The sequence below is a fragment of the Prosopis cineraria genome, unplaced genomic scaffold (genome assembly GCF_029017545.1).
Source record: "Prosopis cineraria cultivar Desert tree isolate PC_DT_omini unplaced genomic scaffold, ASM2901754v1 PC6, whole genome shotgun sequence".
Lineage (NCBI taxonomy): Eukaryota > Viridiplantae > Streptophyta > Magnoliopsida > Fabales > Fabaceae > Prosopis > Prosopis cineraria.
The window spans coordinates 3,530,626-3,544,366 of NW_026555337.1; the positions used below are offsets into that span (position 1 = coordinate 3,530,626).

Genomic DNA, 13,741 nt, shown 5'->3' on the forward strand with positions numbered 1-13,741 from the left:
TTTATAAATTAAATATCAATTAAATATTAAAGAGGTCATTTTTAAAATTTTAAAAAAAGCATGCTATTTTTTATTTAATTTTATGATATGGCCTTGTATAATTATATGATTTTTTTTTCCCCCTAAGGCACATTCAGGCTCCCGATTCGAATTGAACCGGGCCCAAATAAAATGTCCCGTCGGTTCCAGTACAGGTGCCAAACCAAACGGGGCGTTTCACAATCAGGCATCAGCGGCTCACTGGAGATGGCGGGAAGCAGGAAGGCATGAAACGAATGCGTCTCCCTCCCGCCATTTACTGAGCTAGCCTCGTCTCTCTTTTTGATGCATTTATCAATTTGAAAACCTCGTCAATTCGCTCAAACTCCATTCTCCACAGGCCTCAATACTCCTGGTTTTCTCATACTTAGCTTCGATTCTTGGCAGTTGGCACCTCTCAATCACTTGGAACGCTTAGAATCAGGTTAGGGTTAGGGCTCTGCAACATGAAGAACCATAAGGTTGCAGACCAACACTTATCTACTGTTCGGTCCATCGTTGGCGCCGAATATACTGACATGGATATCATCAGAGCCCTGCACTTGGCCAACAATGACATCACCGCCGCCATTAATATTATTTTTGATACCCCCAACTTCAAATTGAAAGAGAGGTTAAGTGTGGGCACTCAGAGGAATTCACAGGTTTTGCATCGAAATTCATGCTCTGATGCTGGAACTGGAGGTGGAAGTGTCATGGCGAAGTCCAAGCCAACTGCTGCAGAGGACAATAATCACTCTCTGGGGTTGGAAGCAAATGTTGCCGACTCGGTTTCTAACTCAGGTGATTGTGGCGTCGAGGACGTGGAAGGGCATTCAAGTTCAGCGGCAAGTGATTGGTGGTTCGTGGGTTGTGGGGAAATGGCGGGGCTTTCGACCTGTAAAGGGAGGACTTTGAATCCTGGTGATCAAGTGTTGTTCAACTTTCCGCTGAAGACAGGGTCAACTACGCCGTCCCCGGGTAAGGGTTTTGGACGGGGACGGCAGGCAGCAGCAACTTGTTCGGAGATAGTGCGATTCTATACCAAAGAAACGGGAGAGGTGATCTACGAGACAGTAAATGGATAAGTTTTTAATATTGTAAATACAGTTTCTAAATTGACTGTGTTTTGGCAGATTGGTAGAATACCGAATGAATGGGCTAGGTGTCTCTTGCCCCTTCTACGGGATAAGAAAGTGAGGATTGATGGCCATTGTAAACATGCTCCTAATAATTTGAGCATCATGGACACCGTTCTTTTGTCAATCAGGTACGTTCGATAATTGGGGAAAAAAACCCTTTGTAAGCACGCAGTTACTGTATATGATTGTAAATAATTACTAGCTCTTGTTTTTGGTTTCAGAGTATTCATCAATAGTTCAATGTTTCGTAAACATCACCAGGTTTCTCTTAAGGTCACCGCAAATACCACTGATGAATCAGTCTTTCATCCTCTTCCAACCTTGTTTAGGTTGCTAGGCTTGAGCCCTTTCAAAAAGGTGATTCGTAATCCTATGCTATCTGAATATTTTATCAAGGTTCTTTTGCATGGACATGACTCATGTATAAGGATCGTGTCAGCTTCAAGATCATAAAAAGTAATATATGAGCACAGATAAAGTTATACTGAATCTTGACTTATACTATTACTTGATTTTTAGGCAGAGTTCACTCCTGGTGACTTGTACTCAAAGAAGCGCCCTTTCAATCAAAAGGTGAAAACCTATTCGAACCTGTTTTATGGCTTTGTCTGCCAACATTTCAGCATGTTACTTTTCTTTCACAGGAGAACTCTTCTCTTCAGGCGACATTACTGCACATCAAGTCCAAGTGTCCTTCTGTAAATGATAATGAGGTAGACAATGAGGATTCAATATCTGAAACTGACCTTGACAAGATTGTTGGTGTTGGAACTTGCTCGGAGCTAGAGGTACTTCATTCTAAGAGTATTATCTGCTGTTTTTCCTTCATTGTGATTATAGGAAACTAGATTGTGTGGTCACCTGAATGTATTGGTCAGGAAATGGATCCCCCTGGTAATCTTCTGTGTGAATTGCGGCCGTATCAAAAGCAAGCTCTTCATTGGATGATGCAGCTGGAGAGGGGACTGCCTATCGATGAGGCAGCTTCAACCCTTCATCCATGTTGGGAGGCATATCACCTGGCAGATGAGTATGCCTATGGTCATGTTGACTAATCTATGTTTGTGAGTGCATGTAGGTGTGTGTGTAATTCACTAATTGCCTCTCATGGATTCTTTGTGATCATACTTTGTAGGAGGGAGCTGGTTATTTATTTGAATGTTTTTTCTGGTGAAGCTACAATAGAATTTCCAAGCACACTTCAGATGGCTAGAGGAGGAGTATGTTTGTTGTTTAGTTAATTATGGAGAATGGATCATCTGAAGTTGAAACCAATTTATTTCTCCAAAGTTTACCTTTTTTTTTGAGCATTTTCATCATTTCATTATAATTTTTTTTTATAAAACATAAATCTTCTTTCCCTCTCTCTTAAAAAGGCAAAATTCAGCAAATTTATGGATCCTCAACTTTAGAGGATCCATTTCCGGGACTTAATTGTGACTTTCACATATTTGCTCAACTTTTGCTACATATTGATTTTATTGTAATTTCGAAGATTTTGGCAGATGCTATGGGGCTCGGGAAGACCATTATGACCATAGCCCTCCTCCTTGCCCATTCAAGCACTGGTGGTTCATCAAGTAGTCAACTCATGGATCAGCCCTTGTCCGAAAGTGGTGGAGTTAATGACACGGCACGAAACTCTTCAAAGGTACCTAAGAAGGCAAACAAGTTTTCTGGTTTTGATAAACTGAGGAAGCAAAAGAATACTCGAACAAATGGTGGCAGTCTGATAATATGTCCCATGACGCTTCTAGGACAGTGGAAGGTAGTCTGTAATTAAATTGTCAATTTTTAGTTTTTTTTTTTGACTGACTTATTATGTAGCTTGTCATTGCATCTTTTGGGTTGAATATTGGTTCCTTGCAGTAGTTGGCTTTAATATGTGGAATAATATGCTTTTATTACCATTCTGAAAATTTAATTATGTGTTCAGGCAGAAATTGAGACTCACGTGCAGCCTGGATCTCTGTCTTTATATGTTCATTATGGACAGAGTAGACCAAAAGATGCAAGAATTCTAGCTCAGAGTGATGTTGTAATTACTACATATGGAGTTGTAGCCTCTGAGTTTTCCAGTGAGGTAGATGAAAACATGTTTATTATAAAAGTTGTCAGCCTCTTTTTACCACTGTCTCTAAAGCTCTGTCCAATGCATATTTATATTTGTCTTATCTGTAGAATGCAGAGGATAATGGTGGACTTTTCTCAATTCGATGGTTTAGGGTGGTTCTAGATGAGGCACATACCATAAAATCTTCCAAAAGCCAAATATCTATGGCTGCTTCAGCCTTAGTTGCTGACAGACGTTGGTGTCTTACTGGCACTCCTATCCAGGTGAGATATCCTAATTTTGGTGCTAAAGTTTTTTGTGGTATCTGCTTAAATTTACTAATTAGTTTACCAGGAATGAGCAATCTTAATCTAGTTTCAAACTTTTACTTTTCATCCAGTCTTTTTATTCGTTATTCAATTGTTTTATGTCACAAGGAATGTGAAGAGATCTACATTATCTTTATTAGCATGTATTTGTGTAGGCACTGTAAAATTTTATATATGCATAACTATTCCTTATTCGAAATCCAATTTGGTGGATGATCTCCACTGATTTGATATATTGAGCCTTTAATGGGGACAATACTGCAATTTATGTTGTCATTGTGGAAGGGAGCTGGAATTCCTTGACTGCCATGTGATGCAGAGATGTAACATACTAAAAGTGTTAGGTTGGTGCTAGAGATAGACTTATGGATCTTGAAATTTGAATCAAATATTGAATAATCTGCTGGGCTCCATTTTTTTTGTTTGATTAAAATATGCTATAATTCTTATATTAAAAATCTTTTTATAATGACATTTCACAGAAGTTTGTACCTACATGCTTTGGGTTGCAGTTAGTTTCCCATCTATCTGGGTTGCACACTTGCATGTTTTTAAATGTTCACGAGTCATCTTAGTTTTTCATGCATAGACAAGTTTGCATTGTAATGATGTTCATATGTTGTTAGCAACATTTATCTTTTGCATACTTCTACACTCTTCCTTGGAGGCTTGGAGTCATATACGTGCTTCTGTCTCAAATATTAGCTGGCATAATTATTGGCTTGGTTTTGACTGCAGATGTAGTCTTTTTACTTCCTGACATGTTATTTTTCTATCGCAGAACAACCTTGAGGATATCTACAGTCTTCTTCGATTTCTGAGAATAGAGCCTTGGGGTCATTGGGCCTGGTGAATTGCCTTTTCTTAATGTTATACATATGCATTTTATCTAAGATAATTCTTTTCCTGTTCTTCCCTATTTGTCAATAAATTTGTGTTATTTTCTTACAACCTGTGAAGCTTGTTTTAGAATGGATTTGAATGCAGATAAGCTTTAGCTGATATATTGATTTCCTATGTCTAGGCATATAAAGTATTATACATTCTAGGGAAAATGATCTGAAGTAGTTTTCAAGGGTTTCGTTTTTAGGATTGAAGCAATGATGACAAGGACTTAATACTTATCCATCAATGTCTCAGGCTTAAACTTTGGGAAAACTTGTCTATGGAAGGCAAGTAATCTGTAATATGACTCTGTTTGAAGTTTTCTGTTTAAACTTATCTTGGTTAGTTATGCTGGCACTGGCATCTATGATGAACACCACAAATTGAAGCTTTATGATTAAATAAAGTCTTGAGGTATTATGCATCTTGGTTAAATTTTCTGTAAAGTAGCTGAGGAACCTACACCTGAAATTAAACAATCTGTCTTGGTTTTTCATCACTCTAAGTGAACATTGCTAATTCATCATCTAATTTGAAGCACTTATTAATTGGGAAATAATCTTACAAGATTAAGTTACTTTTCCTTGGTGAACTTTGATTGTTATTTTAAGTTGGGTAGTTGGTTGGAATGCTGGACTGGGAGGATTTATTTTATATTATTCAGGTGGAACAAACTTGTTCAGAAACCATTTGAGGAGGGTGATGAGAGAGGGCTAAAGTTGGTTCAATCCATCTTGAAGCCAATCATGTTGAGGAGAACCAAGCATAGCATGGACCGAGACGGCAAGTCAGTATACTGGTCAAGCCATTAGTGCTATTTTTGTATCTGCATCGTATAACTTGCTATTTTTCGCAGGCCTATTATTGTTCTTCCTCCAGCCGAAGTGCAGATAGTTTATTGTGAACTCACTGAAGCTGAAAAGGACTTTTATGAGGCACTATTCAAAAGATCTAAGGTGCTTATTATCATCAACTGTGTAATTACTATTTTTACCTTCTTTTTTTTTCGGTACACTCAAGGAATTTATTGATCAAGATTTACTGGTGGATAGTATATCGAAAGAGTTGGTTGTGATTAGAGTACAATGACATTGTGTGATCCATAAGCTGACCACAATTAGTAGGATAAGTCTTGTTATATGAAAAATGACTTATATCCAACATGATGTAGGTCAAATTCGATCAGTTTGTTGATCAAGGGCGTGTTCTTCATAATTATGCTTCTATATTGGAGTTGCTCTTACGTCTTCGGCAATGCTGTGATCATCCATTTCTTGTAATGAGGTATTGTGCCAACCTTTTTGTTTATGCACTTGACAGTGTTAATGTCTATGGTATAATGTGTCAGACCGGCCCATGGCTTAAATTTAGATGTCTGATATGTGGTAGCATATCTGCTCTATGTATCTGCTTGTAGCACTTGAGTTCAGATTGAATAAGAGTAATCAGTTCAGATCCGGATATTAGCAGATGGTTGTAACTTGTAATAGACTTCTGCAGCTAGTACAATTAAGAGCTAGCACAGGCTGAGTTAAGGATTATTATGTTTATGCTTTCAGTGATCTTCTCTGTTGAATATATTTTTTTCTTGGCCTGATGAATATATAGCTTTTCTTTATTTCTGAAGAATTGTAGTTATTAAATCTCGAGATCTATGTGCGTGAATATGATTATGTTCATTTGATATCAAACAAGCTTTTCATTTTTAACCTTCACTTATTTTTATGACCATTTCTGATTAACCTAGCCGAGGTGACACTCAAGAATATTCCGACCTAAACAAGCTAGCTAAACATTTCCTCAAAGGAAGCCATAATGCTTCAGAAGGGGAAGCCAAAGGTGCACCTTCACGGGCTTATGTTCAAGAAGTTGTGGAAGAGCTACGCAAAGGGGAACAGGGAGAGTGTCCAATATGTCTGGAAGCATTTGAAGACGCAGTGTTGACCCCTTGTGCTCACCGCTTATGCCGGGAATGCCTCTTGGCTAGTTGGAGGAATTCTAATTCTGGTTTATGCCCTGTTTGTAGGTATAATACTATTATCAATTAAAACTTTCATGACCTGGATCTCTTTTGTTTAAACTTTTGTACGGTAAATTTTAAGGTTTGTTCCAATTACAGTAATTTTCAAATGAATCTTGGGTATAGTGCAAACTCAAAAAGTATCGTTTATGCCACAGAAAAACAATAAGCAGGCAAGACCTTTTAACTGCCCCCAGGGAAAGTCGGTTTCAGATTGATATTGAGAAGAACTGGGTGGAGTCATGCAAGGTAACTGCCCTTTTGCGTGAACTTGAAAATCTTCGCCCTTCAAGCTCTAAGAGCATTGTTTTCAGCCAGTGGACTGCTTTTCTAGACCTCTTGCAGATTCCCTTTACGAGGTAATAGTCTTTGCTTGTTGAATCATGCTGTAGGAAATGTGTTTTTGGTGCCAAAAAAATCTGACTTAATGTGCACTATTCAAAAGCTATATTCTCCAATTCAGGACATGCTCATATAATGATTTGTACTGTAGTAATTATCTTTTCAGTTGATGCCAACTTCGTGGATTACTGTGGTCTATTTAAGATCTTCAGGAATGTTTCTGTTTTTCCTTATTCAACGTGCTTTAGTGTTTTATGCCATTATGCTTTTTTAATCTTTTTCTGCCCCTGACATTCCCAAATGACCAGACTGGGCTTTATTTACTTTTTGATGATGTGCAATGATTCCTGGGAAGTATTTATAATGATACATACATGGTAACATCAAAAAGATTTTAAGTGTCGGCATGTGATTTTAAGTATCATCTCATGTCTAATATGAATATCTAACATGCACCAGGCGTAGACACAACTCATTTCTTCTTGTGTCCGTGCTTCATCTAACATGCACCAGACATAGACACAACTCATTTCTTGTTGTGTCCATGCTTCATATAATGATACCAAAGAGGTGGAAATTTCATTTGTGTCCAGGAATAACATTCCATTTGTTCGTCTTGATGGGACCTTGAATCAGCAGCAGCGTGAAAAAGTACTTAGACAATTCTCAGAAGACAGCAATATCCTGGTTGTTGACTTGTACCCCCCCTAATTTTCTTGTGGTCTGTGACCTAGAGATTTAAATGGAATAGCTGCTTATATCTATTGAAACTTAACTCCTTGTCAGGTGTTGTTGATGTCCCTAAAAGCAGGTGGAGTGGGTATAAATCTAACTGCAGCTTCAAATGCTTTTGTCATGGTATGTGCAAAATAGTTCCTGTTGCATAAACTGTGGTATTTATCTAGCCACAACCGTGTCTCTAAAAATTTGACAATAATAAACAAATTTTTGAGTTTTGATTCTACATCTTGAGATCTTATTGTTCTTATACTGCCAGCATTGAGTGTAGACAAGACTAATGACTGTTTTGGTAAACCTGACATGAAGTAATTTGCTGATATTTTAATGGTTTGTAGATTTATGCATTAATTGGCTGTTAATACTTATAATTAAAATAAATTTGAATTTTACAACCTGAGGCTCGGTTGTTGGTTAGATGGGAGTTTGGATAAGGGACTGCAACTTTGAGCTGCGATATTAGAAATATTGAACTCTACGCAGCACAGGGAGTAAGTAATAGCACGTAAATAAGATCTGGAAGTTGGGACCAGAATGGTATATGAATAAGTCTTTGGACTGTGCTGATATTATTGTTATAATTAAATTTTTTGCTTTAATATGGATTATATGCCTTTATGAATGTTTGAACAGGATCCGTGGTGGAATCCAGCTGTGGAGGACCAAGCTGTCATGCGAATCCATCGCATTGGACAAACAAAGAATGTGACCATCAAACGGTTTATTGTGAAGGTGCATTCAATATCCCAATTTTGGATATTATGTGGTTTTAGTATTGTTCATTTTTTTCACTCGGTTGGAGCACAGGGAAAAATTAACCTGCTTGTAAATTAGCGAGGCACTAATCGCAATATACTGCTATGGCTAGACTCAGACACAGTTCCTTGTACCTTTGTTGTTAAATTTTGCAATCAATACACTTCCAAAGCAAAAAAATGTTCTCCGATCAAGATATAACCTCTAAAATACTTTTTGAGAAATAGGTAATGTTGACCTGTGAAACCATGCACTTGTATGCCGAACTCATATGCCCGCCATGTTATCCTTGCGGAGAATTTGATTGCAAAGAGATTAATTGTAAGTTTTATCTGTACTATTGACTGAGTTGGACCTCCCCTTCTGCATCAGATTAACTGCATGATTCCTAGTCCACTTATTCATTTGAAAATGAAATGATAAAATTTAACCGAGGTGGGCTGGTGTTGCTTTGTGAATTTGAGACTCATGGTTTCCAGGTCTTGGCGTTATTACCATTTGGATTTGGATCCATCCACGTGACTCTGTGTCTGGGATGAATTGCCAATAAGATTGTTCAAACACACCAAATTGACTGTGGCACTTGCTTGTATATTTTAAATTGCAGGGGACAGTTGAGGAGAGAATGGAAGCAGTGCAAGCTCGCAAACAGCGAATGATTTCTGGTGCCTTGACTGATCAAGAAGTTCGAACCGCACGGATTGAGGAGTTGAAGATGCTTTTTACTTAGATTGATAAAGCAGTCGCAACCATCTTTGTTGGTCAACAGGAGCATTGTGCACCTTTGCCATTTTGCAGTTGGTATTTTACTCGTGATCTCTAGGGATTGCAAGAGCAAGATAGCTGTGACCTGAAGCATGGAAGTGCATCTGAGGGTGAAGTTTTCTTTTCTTAGATTGGTTGTATTCGGACATCAAGTCTAAGTGGATGTCTATATTCATGACTTTCATGCACGAATCAGACTATTTTGAGGTGGATGTGCACTCGATGAAGGAATACAAAGGAAGGGGTTGGTTCAAGGTGGATGAAATTTTTAACGTCTAATTTGGGCCAATTAACATCGATGAGGCAATTCTTCCGGAGTGATGAATTTGTTGTTGTACATAGATTGAGTCATCATGAGACCCCCTCTGTATTTTACATGTAATGATCCCTCTTAATATCTATCAAATTACTTGTTCCTTTTTTTTCCCCCGGTATGATTGCGAAATTTGCTCTCATTTTATGACACTACATTTTAACATTGTATTGCATGATGCGTCGATTCATGCGAAGGTATCTCTGTTATTTTAAAGAGCAAAAATAATTTTTTAAGAGTATTTTACCCAAAGAAACAGTGCCCTGGCTCCTTTTTAGCACTGATCGACCGTCGGATTTTTTTTCATATTTATTTCTAATATTAAAATTGGGACCTCTATTGTATATATAAAAAAAAAAAATTGGGACCTCCAGCCATCAACATGACGGTTGATCAGAACAACGGGTTCTCTTTAAGAGAATTACGGCTAGTTTGGTTTGATTGAAACTAGAGTCAGAACAGGTAAAAAGAAAAGGCATTTTCCTAAATTTAGATGGCATAATTTTCAATTCTTGGAAACCTAATTCAGTAGTGTAACATGGGTTCCAAGCAAGACCCTATAAAAAATAATATCTTTCCTGAAAATATTTTTTTTCCTCTCTAATTTGCCCTTAAGAAAATTATGACAAATAATTTGCTGTTGAGGTATATTATTTTTCTAAGGAAAGCACTACTTTTAATTCTTGCTTTTTATTTGTCTTTTGGTATAGATTCCTACACTTTATTTTTAATATTTTAAGTCTCTATACTTTCTTTCATTTGCAACATTAGTCACTATATCTTCAAAAGGATGTTGATGTGACATAAACGGTATTAATAATGTTAATATGTCAATTAACACCTTTAATTCTGTACTTGCGTATCAAAATGATGCTGACATGAAATTATTTAGTAGGTAAAAATTTTAAAAAAAGCCTACATCAAATGAAATAAAAAGGTTGACATGGACTTTTTAAATGATAAAGAAAATGCACAAATTCAATGTAGGTTTTTTTTAATTGCTTATTAAAAATTTCATGTCAGCATCATTTTGACACATGAGCACAAAATTAATGATGTTAATTAACATATTAGGATTATTAACACTATTTGTGCCACATTAACGTTCCTCTAAAAATGTAAGAATCAAAATTACTAACCAAGGAAAGTATAGAGATCTAAGACACTGAAAAAAAGTACAAAGACCTATACCAAAACCTGAGCAAAATATAGGAACTAAAGTTAGGGTTTTTCCTTTTTTTAAAATTTAAGTTATGATGGGTAATTTTGAGTTAGGGCTTTTATAGATACAACCCATATTATAGAAACAAACTAAATAAATAGTCCAATATTTATTAAATTTTGCATTAGGTTTGATTTATTATATTTGTCAATAATATATCATTGTATGTCAATGATAAACCTCTTACAAATTTTAATGATAAACTCTTTATATATTAATGATAAACCCCTTATATATCAATGTAAACTGGTTATACTTTAAATTTTAAAAAATTTTGGTCCATATTTTTTGGGCACAATATTTTTTTGGGCTAATGAGCTAATTTATCCTTTTAAGTTTACATAATTTTCATGAGGGCAAATTAGGAAGGAAAAATATTTCCAAGAAAAATATTATTTCTGTAACATCTTGGAGAATTTTTGTAACATCCTGAAAAATATTATTTTTGCAACATCCTAATTAGTTGAATAAATAAGTTAATTAAATAAATTTGTGTGGTATGTAGTTATAAAGAGCTAATAGGTGCTATGGGTTGTGATTTCAGCTCTAGAATTAAGCCTAAAGTGAGGTTGGACTACTTAAGTATAAAAAAAAATAAGAAAAACAATGAGAAATGACTTTGTGTTATATGTCGCAATGCATAGGCCAATTAGAGCATGGAGACTCTTTTCTATATCACATGCCACGACGCATGGTACATGTGCCATGGCACGGTGACAAATATGCAAAAATAAAATTGCGAAACTGATATAAAATAAAATAGAAACGAAAAGGGAAACAAAGGGAACATAAGATACAAAATAGAAGAGAAACAAAAAGTGAAATGAAGGGAATGCAAGGAGCTTTACTAGGGCTTGAGGTTTGAAAGCATTAAAAGTATTTTGAAGCTTCGAAACGCCAAATGTAAGTTTCATAAGCTTAAAACTCTCTTTCTCTTGCATTTTCTTAATGTTGAGAGCTAGGGTTTAGTTAAGAAAGTTGATTTTCGATCTATAGAAGCTATAAGTCCAAACTCATTAATTTAAATAAAGTCAGTGAAAGTTATTTAGGTTATTTAAACTTAGTATTTATGGCTCTATGTATTTTTGGTAGTTAAAAACCATAAATGCACGAAAATTATTTATAAATGAGATAAATAGAGAAATGTGGCTCCATTAATTGTTGTTTAGAAGTTCAATGAGGTTAATAGGAGTTAAAGAAAGCTAAGAACCCTACGGTTACTTTTGTATGTGAAGGGATTGAATCTTAAAAGAAAACATGTTAAATTAGATAATGAAAATGATCTAAAAATGAGCATTGATGATTAACATTGTGGTTAAATGTAAAGTGATCACATTTGGTACCTTTTAAGCTTTGTAAAGCTTTGGAAGTGTAAATTTGAGGAGTAAAATTTTTAACCTCTTAGAAGTTTAAGGTAATCGGGAGAATTTTTTCTTGTGCTTTTGTGTGTTACTTAATTTATTAATTTATACTTGATAATTAAAGTACATGAAATTAAATAAAATGTAAGTGTAACATGAATTACTTGAAAATCCACTATAATGATTTTGTAAAGTTAAGTGATGTGTTTCCTTGAAATTCAATGATGTGATTTGTTAATAGAGTTCAATGATTTTATGTTCAGTGGAGTTCAATGACTTGGTGTGTGAAAAGTTCAATGAAATAGTGTTTTATGAAGTTTTATAGTGTATTGTTTGTAGAGTTCAATAAATATGTGTAGTATAACATCCCAATTTAAATTTTAATAATTAATTTGGGTTAATAGAAATTTTAAAAAATATTTAGAGGTAAATAAATTAGTAGAAAATGATCATTAAATCTAACTTAGGATATAATTCTAAATTAAAAAAATTTTTTAATTTTTTTTAAAAAATTATTATTAATTAATTAATTAAAAAATATTATTAAATTATTATTAAAAAAAAAAGGTATGCAAAAAAAAAAAGAAGAGCAGAAGAAAAAGAGAAGTTTGCTTTCGGCCGCTGCATCAATAGTTATATTAAATAATAAAAAAAGAGAGAAGAAGAGAGAGGAAAGAAGAAATAATAAAAAAAAGGTGTGAGACCCACTGAATTTTTATAAAAACTCACCTGTTCCTTATTTCTTCATTCCTTCTTTCGTGTGTGAGCTGAGGCAGAGAGAGCATCTGTGAGCTCACCGGTGCTGGGTTTTAAGGTAAGAGTTTTTAATAGGATATTTAGGGTGCGATTTTTAGCTTTTTAAGACTAAGTAAGTGTTCTAAAAAATTTTCTTAATCATCCTTCTTCTTTGGTTTCTGAGTTTGTAGTGGTAGAAAATTTAAGATCTGGAAGAGGGATGAATTTATGTTGAATAAATATGGTTTTTGAGATTGTCAGTAGTATAATAAATGTTATAGAGTATAAATTTATTGATGATCTTTGAATTTGTGGCTTATGGATCAAATTCTAAACTAGATCTGAAAATATATGTTAATTTATTGAGGTATAGATGATTATTTGGGATGAGAAATGAATTATTATGGTTATAGGATTATGATTCTAAGCTAGAGACTCAATTTTTAATTTTTGAGTATTTTAGGTACGAATTTATGAAATAAAAAAAAGAAAATTTTGATAATAGAAATTAGTTTAGAAGTTGATTTTTAGATTATTAATGTGTATTGATAATTAAAAGAGGAGTTAAAAATTTTACTTAATAGTATTAACTATAGATTTGTATTAAGATTGAGATTAGGAATTATGTTATATTTTTAATTCTATTATTAGAATTATTTTATTAGTTTCAAAAATTGAAACTAATATTTATAAATAATATGTTATTTGTAGATTGTATTACTGGTGAAGATTGTGGTGAGAGAGAAATTTTAAGGAATAATTTATTGAAAAAGCCACAAGGTAACCATGCTTTTAATTTGTGATTAGTGTTACTTCATGTTAATTGGGTGATTATTGAGAAAATTATGAATTTTGTAATATTGTATAATTGTGCAATATTATTATGAATTTGTTTGATTATTGTGGGAGGTGTTGGGAGACTTGCTATTGTTGTTGTATTTATATGCCACATGGTACGCCCCTATTAGAGCTCAATAGGTGGCTTGTAAGAGCTCGGGCTAATCTATCTTTGGCCAGGTAATTTAGCACCGAGTGAGGGCTACGGCTCGAGGTTAATAGAGG

The 13,741-nt window shown here is 34.7% G+C and overlaps 1 protein-coding gene across 2 annotated transcripts; it reads left to right on the forward strand.

Annotated features, from left to right (window-relative positions):
* The first annotated feature begins 214 nt into the window (after positions 1-214).
* LOC129313486 (DNA repair protein RAD5A) lies at positions 215-9,503 on the forward strand. 2 transcript variants are annotated; one of them, XM_054956644.1, is made up of 20 exons: positions 215-1,079; positions 1,155-1,288; positions 1,382-1,517; positions 1,680-1,733; positions 1,805-1,948; positions 2,039-2,190; positions 2,296-2,380; positions 2,656-2,928; positions 3,097-3,243; positions 3,342-3,497; positions 4,324-4,391; positions 5,092-5,214; positions 5,284-5,383; positions 5,599-5,711; positions 6,175-6,453; positions 6,606-6,806; positions 7,383-7,476; positions 7,576-7,647; positions 8,161-8,259; positions 8,891-9,503. In XM_054956644.1, the coding sequence occupies exons 1-20, from the start codon at positions 486-488 to the stop codon at positions 9,011-9,013; spliced, it is 3,147 nt and encodes a 1,048-aa protein (XP_054812619.1). In that variant the 5' UTR covers positions 215-485; the 3' UTR covers positions 9,014-9,503. The 2 variants fall into 2 exon arrangements, with proteins under 2 accessions (XP_054812619.1, XP_054812620.1); XM_054956645.1 differs by having other exon boundaries at positions 1,823-1,948.
* The last annotated feature ends 4,238 nt before the right edge of the window (positions 9,504-13,741 follow it).

Excerpts from the sequence above, each read along its gene's own strand:
- LOC129313486 (XM_054956644.1), top strand. The coding sequence starts at position 486 with ATGAAGAACCATAAGGTTGCAGACCAACACTTATCTACTGTTCGGTCC. Across the intron at positions 1,734-1,804 it reads AGCGCCCTTTCAATCAAAAG|GAGAACTCTTCTCTTCAGGC; the intron begins GTGAAAACCTAT and ends TTTCTTTCACAG. Across the intron at positions 3,244-3,341 it reads CCTCTGAGTTTTCCAGTGAG|AATGCAGAGGATAATGGTGG; the intron begins GTAGATGAAAAC and ends TCTTATCTGTAG.